Source organism: Capricornis sumatraensis, chromosome 2, assembly GCF_032405125.1.
Source record: "Capricornis sumatraensis isolate serow.1 chromosome 2, serow.2, whole genome shotgun sequence".
NCBI classification, from domain to species: Eukaryota; Metazoa; Chordata; class Mammalia; order Artiodactyla; family Bovidae; genus Capricornis; species Capricornis sumatraensis.
Genome location: NC_091070.1, coordinates 87,735,020 through 87,754,064, shown reverse-complemented (window position 1 = coordinate 87,754,064; position 19,045 = coordinate 87,735,020). Strand labels below are relative to the sequence as shown.

The 19,045-nt window shown below is 51.3% G+C and overlaps 1 protein-coding gene and 1 non-coding gene across 3 annotated transcripts in view; both read right to left on the bottom strand.

Annotated features, from left to right (window-relative positions):
* MEGF11 (multiple EGF like domains 11) overlaps positions 1-13,334 on the bottom strand; it is a 250,990-nt gene extending 237,656 nt beyond the window's left edge. For both annotated transcript variants that reach the window (XM_068964859.1, XM_068964860.1), the window contains exons 1-3: positions 13,237-13,334; positions 8,783-8,884; positions 4,091-4,191 (exon numbers count right to left, since the gene is read on the bottom strand). In XM_068964859.1, the coding sequence (XP_068820960.1) occupies positions 4,091-4,191; positions 8,783-8,884; positions 13,237-13,334 (301 nt within the window). The remainder of the gene's footprint in view (positions 1-4,090; positions 4,192-8,782; positions 8,885-13,236) is intronic.
* TRNAG-CCC (transfer RNA glycine (anticodon CCC)) lies at positions 1,165-1,237 on the bottom strand. The gene has a single exon. It is a non-coding gene; the product is annotated as a tRNA-Gly (tRNA).
* Positions 13,335-19,045: the final 5,711 nt, after the last annotated feature.

The window sequence follows — 19,045 nt, the reverse complement described above, 5'->3', positions numbered from 1 at the left end:
AATCATGCTAAAATGAGGTCATCAGGCTGTACCCTAATCCAATATGACTAGTGTCCTTTAAGTGGGGCAATTTAGAGACGTGCACAAGGAGAAGAAAGTCATGTGAAGAACAGAGTTACGGAGCCACAAGCCAAGGACTCCCAGAAGCCAGGAGAGAGGCCTGGAACAGACCTTTGCCCACAGATGGTCCCCCAGAAGGGACACCCTGATGGCCTGACTTTGGACTTCTAACTTCCAGAACAGGCTTCCCAGGTGGCGAAGTGGTAAAGAATCCGCCTGCCGACACAGGAGATGCAAAAGACACAGATTCAATTCCTGGGTCGGGAAGATCCCCTGGAGGAGGGCATGGAAACCCATTCCAGGATTCTTGCCTGGGAAATCCCATGGGCAGGGGAGCCTGGAGGGTTACGGTCTGTGTGGTCACAGAGTCAGACACGACTGGGCACACACTCAGCTCACACAAACTCCAGAATAGAGAGACAATACACTCTCACTGTTTAAGCCACCCAGACTGTGGTGCTTGGTAACTCTCGGCCCTGTAACCTGCTCCTCATTCCTTGTTTCCCGTTCATCCTAAAATCACCTCCATGGACATCCCACTCTGCACTCCATCCCCCCAATGTCGGTCAGCACATAAATTACAAGTGCCCCAGCACCGAACTGGCCCCCAGGAAGATTATAGGGATGAACTTGAAGTAGGTAGAGTTGGCAGCATCAAAGGATCTAGATCGAGTCTGTGGACCCAGGTTCAAGTCCTAGCCCTGCCCCGGTTGTGATTCGGGAACCTGGGAGAAGTCCCTTCTTCACTCTGGACCTTACTGTCCCATCTGTATTGTGATCAGATTGACTTCCACGATCTTAGAGTTTCCTTCTGGCTGTGAAATTCTCCCATTTTCAGTCTAGATAATATTTGTTTGCAATCATTTTTGTACTCTTCCCTAGAAACTTACTGTTATGGCCTCACCTCAGGGTCTACTTGCTTCATGAACCTCTTCCCTCACTCCCATGACCCACCACACTTTTTAAAAATAATATTTACTTTTATTTATATTTTTGACTGTGCCAGGTCTTAGTTGCAGCACACAGGATCTTTGATTTTCATTGCGGCATGCAGAATCTTTAGTTAAGGCGTGCGAACTCTTAACTGTGGCCTGTGGAATCCAGTTCCCTGACCAGGGATTGAACCTATGCCCCCTGCATTGGGAACACAGCGTCTTAACCACTGGACCACCAAGGAAATTCCCCCTACTCTCTCTCTCTCTTTCTTTCTCACTAGTCCAAACCCATTTCTCTTGATCAGGCCCCATCAGTTAACATGTTTGCAAGGCAGGATAATGTAGCCATTTAATAAATACTGTGTTGAAACGCCCTGTGATGCCTTCCTCGTCTACAGCTGATTTCTCACTAATGCTCAACAAGTAGGTGTGGCTAAAAAGACAGCCTCTCCTCTTAACTGCTTGATACACCCTGCTTTCCTGAGATGCCTGTCAAAGCATGGACAACACTCTGTTGCACATATTCATGAACCAGACCGCCTCCTCCCACCAGGCGGCAGGCTCCCCAAGGCAACAACCATCACTCCTTGGTGTCTACATTCCCCAGCATTTTCATAATGGGAAGCAACAAACATAAGTGGAGTGGATAAACACAAGCATATGGCAGAAACTCTTCACTACGGCCCAGAGGACCCCATAACGGTTTCCAGGGAATCCATGAACCCTCTGAAATTGTGTACAAAGGGTTGTGTGTGCACGTAGCTTTATCTATGTGATATGCATTTGCCCAGTGAGAAGATCAGTGGACTTCTGAGAAATTAAAGGTCGAGACTCACAAAAATGTTAAGACCCAAAACCAGGAAGTGGGGAGGTGACACGTGTTAAGCCCCTACCCTGTGCTGTGCCTGGTGTTGAACGTATTACTATTCCCATTTTGCACGAGTGGAAACTGAGGTTCTGGGAGGGGCCATCTTAATTCCTGAAGAGAAGCAACACGTCCAGAGTGGCTCAGAGAAGACTCGAGCCAGACAGCCTAGATTCAACTCCTATCACTTTCTAGCTGTGTGATCTTGGTCGTGTTACTTAATGGCCCTGTGACTCAGTTTCTCCGTCTGTAAAATGGGAGAACTAAGGGTAGCTACCCCAGAGGGCTGTTGTGAGGAGTTGATGCCTCAATGTATGCAAAGCGATCAGAATGGTGCCTGACATGGGGTGTGCAGCCTGAAGACAGTGATAAGGAGGATAAAGAGGAAGATGCCGGGAGCGGCAGAGCTGAGATGCACACCTAGGCTGTGTGACTTTTGCCCCTCGGAGCCATCACCCAGCATGCACAATACCCCATTTCACTGCTGAAACTCTGTGGTGCCCTCCTAGGAAAAGCCTCCAGACCTGAAAGTGGCTTTTCTAGCTTGGCTTCCCGGACGTGACAGGCCTGTGGCACTGACTCAGCAGGTAGTCACTGGCTGTTACATAAGGAGAGGGTGGGAGGCTATAAGCTGCCCTTCCTGGTCAGCAAGGCTGAGCCTGTGCAATCAGGGCACTCTGCTTCTGCCCCATCTTCATCTTCCAAGAGCTGTACCGACATCCAGTAATGGAAATTAGAAAGGTGATGTGCTCATCCATTCCCGGAGCCCTTGCCGATGACCAAAATTCCTTTATAATTTCGCTGTGCCCTGAGCACCAACGGGCCACTCACATCCATCCTGCTCGGGCTTAATGAGTCCCGTGTCCCACTCCACACCTGACTCTCGCTCTGCTTTGAGCAGACAGAGCAGCAGCAGTAAAGCCTTAGTCCTGATCTCACTTCTACACCTGGGTCCCCTCAGTGGCCCTCTCGCAAGAGAAGTGTCGACCTAGGCCTTGTTCCAGCCCAGTCCTCTGGCCTGCTCCTGGCAAGCAATATTTTGGGGTTTGCTTTGGGTGAGTATCTTTGTACTTTTCCTGGGAAACCATCATTATTGAACCTATTTGTGAGAGCATTTTTCATTCATTCCTGTAATGCAATTAGGATCGAGTTTCTTCAGCATTAGGGGAGACGTCACATCAGTAGGGGAAAATTGTCATTTCATTCCCAACGTCAATACGCCCACTCTGCCCAAATTCTCTGTCTGGTAGTAACCTGGTTTACCCTCTCAAAACGCAAGGAGAATACTAACAAGGAAATCCACTCTCCAAATTAAGAGGCAGAAGCTCTGGGGCTGGATTCTTCTCTCAGCCATTAAACAGGGGGCTCCCAGCTTTTCTGACCACTCTCCTTCAGTGAAGGGAACCCCGAATACCTAGTAGAAAGCTCCATACTGGCCCCCTCCATTGTTCAGAGGTGAGTGGGAAAGAGTCCCCGAGAGCCTGACAGCAGGGCCCTACAATCATTCTTCCAGAGAGGTTGAGTGACTTGCCCAAAGCCACATGGTGTGAGGTGGAGACCAAACCCAGAACCCAGACCTGCAGGCTCCTGGGTGTCGCAGGCCTGCAGCTGCCAGAAACCTAGCCCTCATCTCTCTGGGGACACCGAGGCTTCAGTTTTCTGTAGACAAAGAGGGGAAGAGTTGACAGGTATCTTTCACGAACTTCAGTATTTCCCGGTCCTTTTTGGAAATCCTCCCAATTACTGGAACCAGCCTCTTTCAATCTTATTCTTGCCATCCTCCTTCTAGGTACTACAACCTTGCCATCCAAGGATTTCACCTTCCCTGCTTCCTCTCTTCCACCCAGCGGTCCATCCATCCTCGCATCTCTTTCCCCCTCCATCCATTGATCCATTCACCTCTTCTTTTCTCCTTGAGCACCCCTGCTCTGTGCCAGGCCTCAGCACTTCTTCCCCATTGCTCCTCAGGCACCCACTCCAGAAGAGTTCACTACTCTCCTGATCCTGTCAAAGCCTGGAACTGATGTGCTTATATCCACCCTCTCAGGAGGCTGATCTGATAAACAAATTTGTGCTAAGGTGTTTGCACCAGACCCATTATCCCCCCACAGCTGGCAGCAGGCAAGGACTTCTGGAGCCCTCAGGTCACTGCCCAGGGCCTAGATGACAGCCCTAACTCCCTTCCTGTTGGTCCCCCTGCCCGCCCCTCCCCACCTCCGCCCCCACGTACGTATGCAGAAGTCTCCATTCTCATAGTAACCAGGACAGCACTGGGATCTCCGCCGGTACATCGTTCGCAGCCCACGCCGATATGCCGTCTTATAACTGATCCTAAGGCACAGGAGAGAAAGCCACTTGAAAGTATTGAAAATCAATCACTCCTGTTAGAATGATATTTGTGTTAAGCTATATCAAGGATGCCATTCAATAATGACTTTAAAATGCATGGCAGCTTCGACTATGAAGGAACACAATAAAGAAAAATCGATGGTGAGATCCGGGCCATCGTGAGGCAGAATGTATTACTGACTCGGCAGTGTTTGCTACACCAGCTGATTTTTCCCCAGTCCCTTCAGTGATATTTAGAAGGACTGTAGAAGATACTTTGGGGGTTACATTGTAGATGATAACTGGAGGCTACTCCTGAAAACCTCCAGACTCAGGGCTGGAGCAGCCCACAGGGTGACCTGGACAGGAGTTTCTATGCGAACTGCCACCACCCCAACCATGACTGCTGATGGCTCCTTGGGGATTGGTCCACCCAACTGGAGAACCGAAGCCAAATCAGCCAAAGGACCCCCTGAGTCTGACTGGGTCCCAGAGAGTAGATCAGTCTCCCTCACACCAAAAATAACACCGCCTGGGGAAGAGCTTTGCATGCCATCTTGGGAAGGCTCAGAACCAACACCAGCTCTGCAGAAGCAGCAGCTAAGATCCGGAGAGCAGAAGCTCTGGGCGGGGAGTCAGGCCTGGATTCCAGTTCCAGGGGCGCTGAGACTTCGCCCTGTGCCAGACACTTGCAGGCAAAATCTCATTCCAGCCTCTCTCTGCGACAGTAGCATTAGTACGCCCCCCCTTTGTTTATTTATTTTTCTTCCTTAGAGTTTTTCTTCTTATTTTGTTTTATGAAAACTCCCCCTTTGTTTTATGGATGAGAAAAGTGAGAAGTTAATAACTTGCTGAAGGTCACACAGCTAAAAGTTTCAGAGCCAGGATTCAAACGGAAGTCAGGCTCATTTCAGAGCCACTGGGTTTAACCCAGTGGGAACTGAGCCCTGAGCCAGTTCCTACTGGGTGGCTTGCTAGGCTTATGGGATTGTCATTGTGAAGCAGTAAGACAAGGGAAGGTATGGTGTGAGGACTGAGTCCAAAGGTGAAAGTGTTAGTCACTCAGTCGTGTCCCCATGGACTGTAGCCCGTTAAGCTCCTCTGTCCCTGGGATTCTCCAGGCAAGAATACTGGAGTGGGTAGCCATTCCCTTCTCCAGGGGACCTTCCCGACCTGGGGATGGAACCCGGATCTCCTGCATTACAGGCAAATTCTTTACCAGCTGAGCCACCAGGGAGTCCTTAAAGAGAGAGTCAAATCTGGGTAGACAGGCAAAGCCCCTTCCTCACACATAAGGTCAAAATGGGGGAGATTTGAAGTGGGTATTAAAGACCAGAGAGAGGAAGTAACTTCCCAAGGTCAAAGTTAGAGTCAACCCAAGTCCTTGGGACTTGAAGCCAGAGCTCTTTTACTTCTCCACCAGCACCGCAGGAGAGCCAGCCCCAGGGACCCCTGCTCGGGGGCAGAGCAGCAGGGCCCCATCACTGGAGACATCCTCATTCTGCTTTAACAAGGAGGGTCAGGCTGACTTGGGCAGGGAATCCGACAGTACGGGCTGGGCCGGCCCTCCCAGTCCTTACAGCGCTCACTTTATGACAAATGACAGTGTGGGACTCCAGGGAAATCTGTGATATTTGGGAATGTCGTAAACTAAGGTCATTCTGCTTTGTCAAAAGCCCATAATGGAAGGTAAGCCAGCCTCCAAGCAAAGCTACTTCCCTGGCACAGGAAGGCAGCTCCCGGCAATCTCAAGAGTTGTATAAGCCTCCCAGATAAAGAATGACTCAGGGTTGACTCAGAGGTCATGCAGTCCACGCCTCCCACCAAACAGGGTTATCCCCAAGCCCTTCCAGTGGAGAGGCAGTCTCAGCATCATTAAAGCCTCCCAGGAGAGAGGTCCCCCCCTGCTTCTTGCTTGCCCATCTTTGCTGATTCCCGGTGCTGGGGTGGCAAACAGGAGACAGAAGGGGCCAGAGGCCAGGCTGCTATCAGATGGATGCTGTGTTCAAACAAGCCATCCCACACTGAAGGAAACTGATGGCGCAGCTGTCAGCATGCACACTCCAGGGCATCAGGAAAGCGGCAAAGCAACTTAATAATTTAGCAAAATAATTCATGTTCAGAAATGCAGCCTATTTTAATAAACAGCCGCTCACTCACCCTTCCCCAGTGGTGATGGACGGCAGCTCCAGCCTCCAAGTGCCACAAAGCCACTCCTCAGAGCAAACCTGGCTCTGGCACAGGGCTTGACAGAGTCAGAGAGGGAGCAGGACTTCTCTTTCTGCCTCTGCCTTTAACCAGGGCGACAGGCAGTTACCTCGGCAAACTAGGGGAGGTGAAGGGGATGCAGTAATGGCTGAGTAGTTCCTGTGAGACCCACCTCCTGCAAACAACTATGCAATCTGTGTGTGTGTGGCGGAGGGACAACCTACCTAAACAGCACTAGAGAGAGAAAAAAGGCAGATATTGGAGGGAAGTAGACACTTGAAAGAAGGGAATGACACAGAACAAGATGAGCCCAGGGGCAGGTCCCAGGCAACAACATTCCAGGTGGCTAAAATTCAGACAGAGGACACACTGCCTACTGGTTTGAAGAATCATAGGACAAGCTGAGGGTGAACCCAGTAACTAGAAAGTGACAAAGAAAACCCTAGAAAGGAGAGAACCACAAAGAGGAAGTCCCACATTCTTTGTAAAAAATTCTGCCCCAAATTCTGGCCCTGAAGTGCATGTGTGGAGGGCAGGTTATGAATGGTCCAGTCAGCCTGAAAATATTGAACTTTCAGAGTTTGGAAACTGAGTTTAGCCAAATTAGTTAGCTGCTAAAACAACCAACCAGAAACAACAGTATAAGAGAACATAAGAGAATTCAGTCTCTTCCATTCATAATGCCCAGAATACAATTCAAAATTACTAGACACATAGAGAAACTAGAAAATTGTACCTTTATAAAAGAAAAGGCAATCAATGAAGACCAACTCTCAGATGGCCCAGATGTTAAAATTAGCAGACAAGGATTTTAAAGCAGCTATTAAATCTATGTTCAGTGTTTTACAATGTTTCACAGCAAGTTACTAGCAAAACCCCCAAAGAAAATGAGGACTTTGGCTTTTTAGCACAGAGCAAGTTTCCCCATCCATGTTTCTTCCCAACATGATTCCTACAGAACATCAAAGAGCAACCAGGCTCACAAAGACGAAGCAGTAAGAAGTCTGGAGGCAACACATACGCCCAGCAACTAGGAGACGGGCCTACCAGGCATCCTCTTTCTCACTGACCCTACATCTGCTGAATTATCACTCCCTTAAGTAACAAAGCTACCTTGCCTGTAACTAACCCCTCAGTTTTCTCCACTTTCCCCTGCTTTGTTCAAAGTATTTTTTACATCCCTGACCTCACTGGACCCTACAGGTATGTAGGGCAAGTATTAAAGTGTTAGTCACTCAGTTTTGTCCAACTCTTTGCAACCCCATGGCACTAGGGAGAGAAAAGAGAAAGGAAGAGAGAACATGTTTTGTTGGATGACGCTGGGCAAGTCATTCTATTTTGGGATTCCCTGTGTACTCATCAAATATGTAATGACCCACCAGGCTCCTCTGTCCATGGGATTCTCCAGGCAAGAATACTAGACTGGGTAGCCAATTCCTTCTCCAGGGGATCTTCCTGACTCAGGAATCGAATCCCGGTCTCCTGCATTGCAAGTGAATTCTTTACCATCTGAGTCACCAGGGAAGCCACGTAGGGCAAGGGTCATTACATATTTGATGAGTACACAGGGAATCCCAAAATAGAATGACTTGCCCAGGGTCATCCATCAAAACACGTTCTCTCTTCCTTCCTCTTTCCCCTCTCCAGCGCCATGAGAGCACAGCATACTTTCCAGGAGGGCTGCAGACCAGGGGGCAGGGTTCCCACGTACAATCATGCAGATGGAGCTCTTCCCATGGGCAGCCTGGCTAAAGTGCCAAGAGGTTCTCGACTCTAGCCTGCACTCTGTTCTCCAAGCCCTGTCCCCTGTGTGGGTCAACATCTGCTCCAACAGGAGCCCTCTGAGGTTAGCGTTCCCCCAGAAGCAAACCCTGAGACAAGGATTCAAAAGCAAGCAGTTTATCTAGGTGATCCCAGGAAGCACTGGGAGGGGCATGGAAAATGAGACAGGGAAGTAAAGGCAGCCATTCAGGGTGTCCTTTTGAGCAGCTCACTGCTGTGGGCGCCTGGGGTTCCATCCCCCTGAGGACCACGAATCTTTTAAGAACAGGCCTCAGAGCTGGCCCCTCTGCCCTAGGGTAAGGAAGCCGAGATATTCTTCCACTAACTCCCCATCTGTTATTGGGTGAGGGATGCCCCCCCCAGGGTAATCGTTCTCAAGCACTTTCCACCTGCCCTGCCCATGAGCTGCTCTGACTACAAAGAAGCCCCCAGCAGCACCTCTTGGGTGAATAGCAGGAGTGGGTACCAGAGGGATGCGGGGGAGGGGGGGCACTGACTCCATCTTCCAGGAGGGCTTTTCACTAACTTGGAGGAAGGTGAGCCTGAGGGTTGCCCCTGCCTTCCCTCACCCACCCTCTACCTACTATCTGAGAGAGGTACTCACCTGTGTCTGGTACACTTGAACCAGTTGAGGATGTCTGTGCAGCGCGTGTAGTAGATCTGATCAAAGGGGTGTGCGTATGATTCTTGGACGGTCACGGCATAGCTGAGAACCAGACAGGAGATGGAAGCTGAGGTCAGTTCTTGGGAGGTGGAGCTGATATTCAGGACGGGGTCTCCCTTCCCAGGGGAGCCAGGCCCCACAGCCAAGTGTCCAGGGCACCAACCTCCCCTGCCTGACTCCATTCTCCTCCTGCCCTGGGTACTCTCGGGCTTCAAACCTTCCTGACCCCAGGAAAGGTGCAGGACACACCCCTTACTCTCTTTTGAAGCTCATCTTTTCAGCTCATCTTCTGAAGTTCTAATTCATTTGTTCATTTAAGAGAATGAATAAAGTTTGCATTTATTCTACTTGGTTCTGGAAGGCCCAAAGCCAGCAAGTTTTAAAATACTTTATGCTTGTTCAGATCTTTATGGTTTTCAAAGTGCATGTATGAAAGCTGATCTTTGCTGCAACATTATGAAATAAGTGGTCACATTTTATAGATGAAGAAACAAAGGCTTAAAGGCAGCTTGCCCAGGTCATACAGCTGGTACCAGTAACTGTTCATATTTGAATGTCCTATGTTAAGTGTTCTAAGCCCTCTTAATCCTCATCTTATAAGGTAGGTAGTGCTGTTGTTAGCCTCGTCTTACAAATAACAAAACAGAGCATCAGAGTGGTTAAGGGACTTCCTCAAGGTCACCCAGGTACCCTCTGCTCTATTATGTCTCTCGTATAGCTGGGGATGCATCGAGGCCATGCCCCAGACCTCCTGATCAAAGTGGCATCTTGTTACCTGTCTATTAGCTGTAAACTGGACCAGTGGGTAGAAGCCACTGGCAAGCAGCTCTCAGCTTTACCAAAATAAGCCTTTCTACCTGCCTGCACTGGCAAGAATGCTATGAGAAAGCAGTCACGCCGGGGTGGAAAGTGAGGATCACGCTTTCTGTGCAGGAGGGGAGAGGACCTCAGCTGAGAGTTCAGGAATTAATTTTGTGTCAGTTGGTATTATTCAGTGCTTTCCCCCAGAAGGCTCACTGACTTGGGCCAGATGGCCAGGTTCAGGCTATAAAAGCCCGTCTGCTTTGCTGAGGAAACTGTCAGTTTACTTGAGGGAGGAGGGCCGGGGCAGGCCAGCCCCTCCAAGTGGATCCCCAGCAGGCTCGCTGCCACCAGAAATGTCAAAGGTCTCTAGCTCAGGAAAAGGAAGCCAGGAGCTGTCAGCAATGCACTCGGACTCGGGGTGGTGGGAAATTCTGTCTCTGCCGCACAGAGGATGTTAGGAGGCCCCTGCCGAGCTGCTATACCAGCACCTTAGAGATAGATATGCATCAGAGGCACGTCTATGCGGAAATGACCCGGACCTGTTTACCTCCACGAGGAGTCTCTCCTCGTTCATCCATCAAAGCAGTAATTCAGCTTGGAGAAACTGAGCTCATCACCTGCCCCTGACATCCCCAAGCCCCTTCCAGCTCTGAAAGTCTATGACCCTGGGCTCCTGCATCTCTACTGAGTCTTGGGGGCAGGAGAACAAATGGATAGGGCCGCAGGGGCTCTGGGTCAAGTTTCAACTCTGTCACTTGTTAGCAATACATCCTTAGATATGATACTTAACTAGTATAAGCCTCCATTTCCATGCCTGTAAGCTGACGATAAATATTACCAGGGACTTCATACAGTTACTGCGAGGATTATGGGAGGCAATGATAGCATCTCTCAGGGTGATGGGAAGGTAAGCAAGATGACACAGGTGAAATGCTCAACAAAAGATATTACACAGCTTAATGAGTATACCATCAGTGCCTAATAGATGCTGGCCATCATCATTATACGACTGGCAGTGACTCACCTCCTCGCCGGGCACTGAGGGATAGTTCCTCCCTGACCACAGTAGGGAATGGGGAGCAAGACCATATTCAGCTGACCAGACTCCCCACCCAGGGGATCAGGTGTCCCTCCCAGCACAGATAAGAACAATGGGTGCTCAGAGAAAGGGCATCAGCTCAACAGAGGCGGTGGGGAGAGTGTTATGGGGGACAGATCCGGCTCTGCCAGGGGGCCCTACGCCGAGGAAGTCAGACAACCAGATCTTGAACCAGCTCCAAGCTTCCGGGTGAAGTGTGTGCCCCTGGTTTCATGGCTGGGTGGTTTAACATGCTCATTTGCCAACATGCTAATGAGGGGCCAGATTAATCTTGTAGAGCTGGGCTTTACTCGCCAGAGGAGGTCTTTTGGCTGGGTTTTACAGTGGAGGGGCATAATTAAGGAGGAGCCTGCCAGAAGCACTAATCCAACTGGGAAATTCTCCCTAAGTGGTCTCTGGGGGGCAGGGTGTGTTTCTGGAATGACACAGACTAAACTCATCCGTGCGCAGCTGGCAGTGGAGCTCAACTGGAAGAACCACGAAGGAACGGGGGTCTGGTGACATGGGCCTCACTGTACAGCCTCCCGCCTTGAGGCTGGAGAACCCCTTGACCTCCTTTTAGCTGCTGGAGTCTCTCCTCTTTCATCTATCAAAGCAGTAATTCAGCTGAGGGCCCAAACAGCCCATAATGCCTGCTCAGTGCAGGTTTTGATCAGAATATTTTCACATTCCAAAGGAGTTCATTTGGGGCAGATTTAGAAAATTAGAGAGTTTGATTTAAGTTTGAACTGACCCACTGGTACACATGGCACTCAGAGAAGAGGGAAGTCAGGGTGGGTCCTGCCATCAGGGAAGGCTTCCTGGAGGAGAGGTTGGAGGCACTGGGCAGGCAGAGGTGAGCAGACAGGAAGGAGGCCTCCCAGAAGCTAGGATACAGCACAGACATCAGCAGGAAGCAATGGTACCCCAGCTAGGAAAGGTGGATGAGACAGGGCTGCTGAGACTGAGGTCTGCAAACCAAAGCCTAATGTGGAAGTCACCTGCCTTCTCCCTCACCCACTGGGGAAAAAAAAGGTTTACATTCCCCCAAACTGGGAGGGGTAAAGGGTCAGGAATCCCCTCAGAGTCACGGAAAGCTTATAAAACTGTATCTGCATAGGCTCAGCCCCAGACCTAGGGGATCAGAGTCTGGGCAGAGAGGACCCACGAGACTCTGCTTTTCACCTGCTCTTCAGGGGGCCTGATGTGCAGCAGGATCGATGCTAACTGTCCCTGCAGAGCTGAGTCGTCAACAAGAAAAGACAATAATTGAGCTCCAGTGTTCTTGCCTGGAGAATCCCGGGGACGGGGGAGCCTGGTGGGCTGCCGTCTATGGGGTCGCACAGAGTCGGACACGACTGAAGCGACTTAGCAGCAGCAGCAGTGGTCCTCAAAGCCCTTTCAGGAAACTGGTACCCTGATCATCCAACAAGCCTGTGAGGGAGGGGTAATTCTGCCCCCTATTTCAAAGAGACAGAGGTAGTCTGGGAGTGGTTCAGAGACATCCGAAAGTCACAGAGCTAACAGATGGAAAACTCCAGATGGGCGTGAACCAAGATCTCATCACTGATTGCATCACTGTTCTTCCCACTTCCCCAAAAAGGGGCCGCCCACTTCCATTCCAGCCTTTCCACTCCAGTCTCAACTTTGCCAGACCCCTCACGGAGCACCTGGTCACCGGAGGCAACAGCATCCCTCCGCCTCCTCAGCCAGTCTCTCCAGGTCCCCCGGTGAGGGGACACTCCCTGCCGTGGGGCTGGGACATTCACCCTCACGGGCATAGAGCATGATCCCCTCCCCCACTCACCAGCCCTCCTCTACCACCCGCTTCCCTCATCGGGTCCCCATCTTAATTTTATTCCTTTGATTTATTAACATCTAAGTGGCAGAGTCATCCTGGTCAGCATGGCCAATCTATTCCAGGGTTTAATTCTGTTTTTCCTGATTGGGTCTCCGGTCACTGTCTTTCTGCTCACCAGAATCAATACTTTCACCTTGTGCTTCAAAGTCAGGTCCTCTGCAGGGCCCTGGCCTATTCCCCCGGACCTAGTGCCGAGGCCAGAACGCAGCTGCCCTTCCCCGGTCGCCCCACACCCCCAGGCTCACACATCCGAGCTGCTGCATTGCTGCCAGTCCTGGGAGACCAGGAAGGCACCGCAGCCTCGGAGAACAAAACCTCTGGACCACAGTCCCTTCTCCTCATCTTTATAGGGGTTGGTCACTGAGCCCCTCTGGAACTCTTTTTCCCCATCTGTAAAGTGGCTGGAAGTGCGAATTCAGGAAAGAAGGTGTCAGCTACCAGGCTGCCTCATTTACACTGCCTGTCACTCAGCGCCCCCACCCTCATCCCCACCCCCGTAGTCTCAGACAGAATCTATGTGGGTTTGGCCTGCCGTTCAGGATGGTGCTGTGTCCCCAGCTGGACTGCAGGCCCTTGGTGGATGGCTTCCCAGCAGTGCCAAGACCCGGGTGAAGCCCCCGGGGAGTGTCTGGCCATCCCGGATCCACCTACCTCTCCCAGTGGCTGCACACGTTGGGGTCCTCGGGGTTCAGGGAGAGGACGATTTGCAGGAGGGAGCAGACAATGAGTCCTGCCACTGAGCGCACCATCCTGGGCCCTGCAAGGAAGAACAAAGAGAGCAGTGTCATTAATCACAGCATCTTCCCAGGCATCTGGCACCGAGGCGCCTTACGTGAAGTGGCGGAAGAGGTTCGCTAAGCTGCAAAGTTCTGCATTATCATCATGTAATGAGCATCTGATATTCCACACTCGCAGGCTTTGACTAACACAGTGACACTTCACCAGTTCTGAGTAACTGGGTAGTGGGAAGCCTGAGTCAGGGAAACGTTAAATTTCTGGCCAGAGCTTCTCAAAGTTATTTGGTTCATGGACTGCTTTTAGAATCTAGTGAAAGTCACAGAACTTCTCCCCTGACATATGCCCACATGCACACCATTTGGCTGTGATTTCAGGGTGTCCTGAAGCCCCTGAGTCTATCCTTGGACCAAGAAACTCTGATCCACTGCCTTAAAAGCAGCACCCTCCCCTGTCCCTTCTCCCTCAACCTTTTTTTTGGCCGCCCTGTGCAGCATGCAAGATCCTAGTTCCGTGACTGGGGATAGAACCCATACCTGCTGAATGGGAGTGGGGAATCCTAGCCACTGGACAGCCAGGAAAGTCCCTCATCTATGTTATGCTTTGCCTGTTGACTTCCTCTCTCGACTCTTTCCTTCAATGAAGACAGAGAAGAAAGATATCTGGTGTGGCCCTGGGGACAGCGAAGCTGAGAAAATCCTTCTTGGCAGCTCTAGTCAAACAAGTTGCCCAGAAGGCTGGCCCTTGCTTCTCTTGCTCCCATGGGCTATCACCTACTGACACTCAGGGTGATATGTCTCTGCACATCATGCCCACCGGCAGGTGAAGCGCTTGGACAGCCCGGCAAGGGGTTTGAGGAAGTAAGACAGGTGTTAAGTGGGCCTACACAGATGCCAACCCCCTGGGGTCCCTGGAACTGAGGATTCCCTATCAGAGGGCTCCTCATAGAGGCAGAGAACCATTAATGTAGGAATAGCTGAAATGACCTCCGAGGCTCCCTCCTGTCCAGGACTCCATGGTTCTATAGCCTTAGAGAACTGGCCGAGGGTTCCCATCCTAGTGGGGGTGTGGGGGGGCCCCAGAGCTACCTCCAGGGGACCTGCAATCCATACATGCTCCAACGTCAGCTATAGACTGAAAGAATACTGTGACTCAGAGAGACAGCGCTATATTTCATGTGTTCATAGATGTGATTGTGATTTGCTTAAAAGCTTTACCGAATTCAGAGGAGCTTTTATTCTCAATCAGCCACACTAAAAAAAAAAAAAAGGCAGCTTCTAATACCTGGGGGCAGGGACGGTATAGAAAATATTTTGACATTGAAAAGGGGTCCCCAGGCTTGAAAAGCTTGAGGATTTCTCGTCTGTTGGCCCAGAGTTTACCGACGAGGAAGCGCTCAGCCTTCTTGGTGGCAGTGAAGAGTGGCAGGGACGCTGCACACGCCCCCAGGCTGCACTCAGAGGGAAGCCAAATGGAGCGCCTGCCTTCGTGAAAGGTTAAACTCTCTCCTCCCCTGCCTCAGTACTTTCCTTGTTAAACTCTTTCTCAGCAGCTCCTTCAAAGATAAACAAATTGTCACAAATTCTATGTAACCATGGGGGTCCAATTGATGATTAATGAGGCTTTTCTCTCTGTTTGAGATCTGGAGATAATCTGGGTAAATGGATTCCGAAAATCGGCTAACCAAAAGAGAAAAGCGATTTTGCACGATTTGCAGTGTCCAGCAGTCACCAGCCGCAGCCACTCCTCACTCCCCCACCGGCTCACCCTGCCAACTCCATCAGTACCTGGAGAGATGGCTCCGCACTCCCTGGGCCTCATAGTGCTAGGGCTGCCGGGCATTTCAACGCATTCTCCTCCCAGAGAAGGTGAGACCTTCCCCTTTGGGAAGAGAAGGAGCTGCTCAAGACAGGCATTGAGTCTGGGGGACGGGCATCTTCTTCCAGGTGCAGGTTGGGCTGATCAGGCATCAGATACAGAAACAAAGGACGCACAGAAAGGCGTACAAAGTCTGACCACCGGGCGGAGATGCCTGGTCTTGATTCTCTCCATGGCCTTGTCTCCTTACTCTGTTGTGGATTTTTTTAAAAAATATTTATTTATTTATTTGGCTGTGCTAGGTCTTAGCTGCAGCACAAGGGACCTTTGATCTTTGTTGTGGGCATGTGGGATCTAGTTCCCTGACCGGGGATCAAACCTGCACCCCCTGCATTGGGAGGTCAGAGTCTTAGCCACTGGACCCCCAGAGAAGTCCCCGTCTCATTACTTTGGCTGATCCTGTGTGCTAGTTGCTCAGTCGTGTTTTTGGAACCCACTGGACTGTAGCCTGCCAGGCTCCTCTGTCCATGGAATTCTCCAAGCAAGCATTCTGGAGTGAGTAGCCATTCCCTTCTCCGAGGGATCTTCCCAACCCCGGGATCGAACCTGGGTTTCCTGCATTGCAGGCAGATTCTTCACCATCTGAGCCAGGGCCACGCTGTAATCTCGAGCGTTTTTCTGAGAGGACCTCCCCCTACCCCACCCCACCCTACCCCCACCCCCAGCTGCACCTTCAAATTTATGAAGCTTAGAATATCAAAGGGTGAGGCCACCTGGACTAGTGGAGATCGTGCTCTGGCTGCTTTTGATCCATGCTGGTGGGAGAGGGGTGGCAAATGTAACGTGGATCCTGGCTATAGTTGAGGAGATCTGTTTAAATCTTTGTGAAAACCTTTCCCTCTGAGTCAAATCTGGACAGGGCAGTTTGGCTGATTTCCCACTGAGATACCTGGACCCCCGGGCACAGAGAGGGTAACAGGTGTTTGGAGAAGCGCGCAGGAGGTGGGAGTGGAGGCGGGAGCGCAGGACACGGCCAGCCAGGTGGATCTGACGCCTCGCTCCTCAGTCATGGGAGTGTGTCAAGGCCACAGAGCAGAGGGTGATCCCCAGGACTCACACCCAAGCCTCGAACAGCCGATCACCAGTATTCACAAAGTTCCCCGTCTGAGGCCAAGTCTGCCTCTGTGGTGGTGTGGTTGGGGGAAAAGATGCCAGCCTGTGGGTACAAGAGTCCACCCCTCTAGGATCCCCTCAGCCCTCAGGCTCTTTCTTTGGACATGGCCAGTCTAAAAGAGGCAAGCTTGCCACCCTTCCCTCCTCCCCAGGTCACACCAGTCTCACTTTCAGTTTTTTCCCACCCCTGAGCCTTGCTCCCCTGCCCTCAATGCCCTTCTTCCTCAGTTCTGCACCTCCAAACACCATCCATGCCCAGGCGCCCTCCCCTCTGCATGGCTTGGCACCTACAGCATGCCAGGCGCGCTGCACTCATCTAGCTTACAGCCTGGCCACACGGTCCAGCGCCCATCTCGCCCCCCATCTTGCCCTGACGTCTTTGCCAGCATGTTGACTTCATCTTTCTGACGTGTCCGTAAGTGCTTTGAAACTCAGGTCGAGTCCTAGGCTGTTGCCAGTCAGTTCTTTCTGGGATCTGATTTGAGAAAATGTGTTTCTACTTGTCTCAGCCACTTCGCTGAGGTGGAGTGAAGAGCAGCCACAGAGGAGCCGTCCCCACATGGGGGCAACTCATCGCCATTAACTTTAATGGGGCTTCCCCAGGCTCTCTCTCTGAGGACAGATCCCAAAGACATATGCTTCTGAGATGCTGAGGGAAAATCAATCCTGCCTTGGTGGTTATTAGGCTGACTCCATTCGGAGTGACAGAGGTTAACACAGTGGGCACTATCTGATTCAGGGCATTAATAATTAAATAAGAAAATGCCCCTGGTTTCCCTTCAGAGGAAGAAAACATGTAAACAGTTCAGCCGGTCCCCTCCCCTCTGGTCCATGTCCCCGCACAGTAAGCCGCAGAGGAAGGGAGTGAAGTTCAGGAGGTGGAGAAATTTCTTTCCCGATTGGCTGCTTTACACCTGCTCACCTGGAGATGAGGCTGACACCTGCCTACAGGTATAGCTACTCTGCACACCTGGCAGGGCCTTAACTAATCAAACTCCTGGAGTGCTACTTGCCCAGCCCTGGGCTATGCTTCCAGGATGCAAAGAAATAACCCCAGTTAACTACAGTCCATTTTCAGAGGCTAAAGCAGCAAGCCGTTGAGTCCCCTGGAGTCTTATAGAAAACTTGGTGGAGCAGATAGGACTAAAGATAGACCGTGGACAGAGGAGCCTGGCGGGCTACATATAGCCCATGGGGCTGCAGAGAGTCAGACATGGCTGAGTGACAGAACACGGAAACGGAGGGCAGATAAAGGGCCTTCAGGGCAAGTACTGCATAAGGCAGCACGTGGAGGCAGGAACCTGCAGGTGCTGGTGGAGAGTCTAGGAGGGTTTGCACTGGCAACATGGGAAACTTTGGCAGGCATTTTCCAAAGTTGGGTTCTATGAAGCACTAGCCCCATGAGCTACTGATAAAATCTCCCAGACCAAAGTCGCCATGAGTGACTAAGTTCAGGAAATGCTGCATGCTATGTCCTCATCTTAAATATTCAGTGTATCTGAGCAGACCCTGGGCTCTGGGAAGACCCAGAGTAAAGACACCTGTTTGGTTGTTTCACCCAGTCTTTCCCATAGAACTTTCTAGTGACCTCTGTAGCAACAGAGTTCTTTGGGATGCTAGTTTGGTCAACTCTGCTCCTCTCCATCAAGTCTGGAGGAAGTCCCAGTCCCACCATCTGCGTCCTCAGAGCTCATATCCTCCTGTTTATGCTAACACTTGAGAGCCTTCTGCGCCTGGCATCTGGTGTTAAAGGGGCTCTACCACTGGGTATTAAAGAGGCATCACAGCAAAGATTCCCTCTGCCTCGCCTGGGCCTTCTGTCCTGGCCTGGGTCAGCCTTGCAGGCTGAGCAGACCTCAGAGTTGGCAGCATCCTCTGAAGAGCCTGTCTTCTCCTGGGCCCCTGCCAGCACCAGCACCTGTGGAATCCAGCTTGTCCCTCTGATGGCCACAAACACCTGGCCAGACACCAGCTGCCCACATTAGGCAAGATGCATAAAACCAGGGCAGAGGGCAGGCAGACAGATGGCCTCTGCCCCAGGATCAGCTGTGATGACCTCACGGTCCATCTGTGCAAAAATCGTCCCCCACCTGCTTCGCTTCCACCACCTGCCTTCTCATCGTGCATGTGCCAAAATCTTGGACACTGGAACCTGGTCCATGCACCTGGAACCTGCTCTCTGTCCATCCCAGCCTCCTCCCGGGAGCCCTTCCTTCTCAGCAACTTTGCGTGGGCGGCAGGGGTGGCAGCGGTCAGGCTCTGGACCCTGGGGGTTTCCAGTTACAACGCTGGGGATCGATTGGTAGTAGCTACTTGGAATGCTCTCCTGAGGAGTGGGGCTGAAGGGAGCATGCCGGAGTTGATTAGTGATGTCTGTTGCAGGGGCAGGATGGGAGAGGGACACATGGGTGCCACGCACTTGCTGTCCCTGTCCTACATTGCTGAACGGTCGTCTTCACTTTGAAAAGTGCTGCTCTCGTATATGAACCATCTGGGTATGGCCTCAGCTCTTCTCTTGGAGCCTTGGAACCTGTCCATCATTTTCCTTCCCTTTGTGTGTGTGTGTTAGTTGCTCAGTTGTGTCCGACTCCTTGGGACCCCATGGACTATAGCCTGCCAGGTTCGATTCTCCATGGGATTCTCCAGGCAAGAACACTGGAGTGGGTTGCCATTCCCTTCTCCAGGGGACCTTCCCAACCCAGGGATCAAGCCCAGGTCTCCTAGCACACAATTA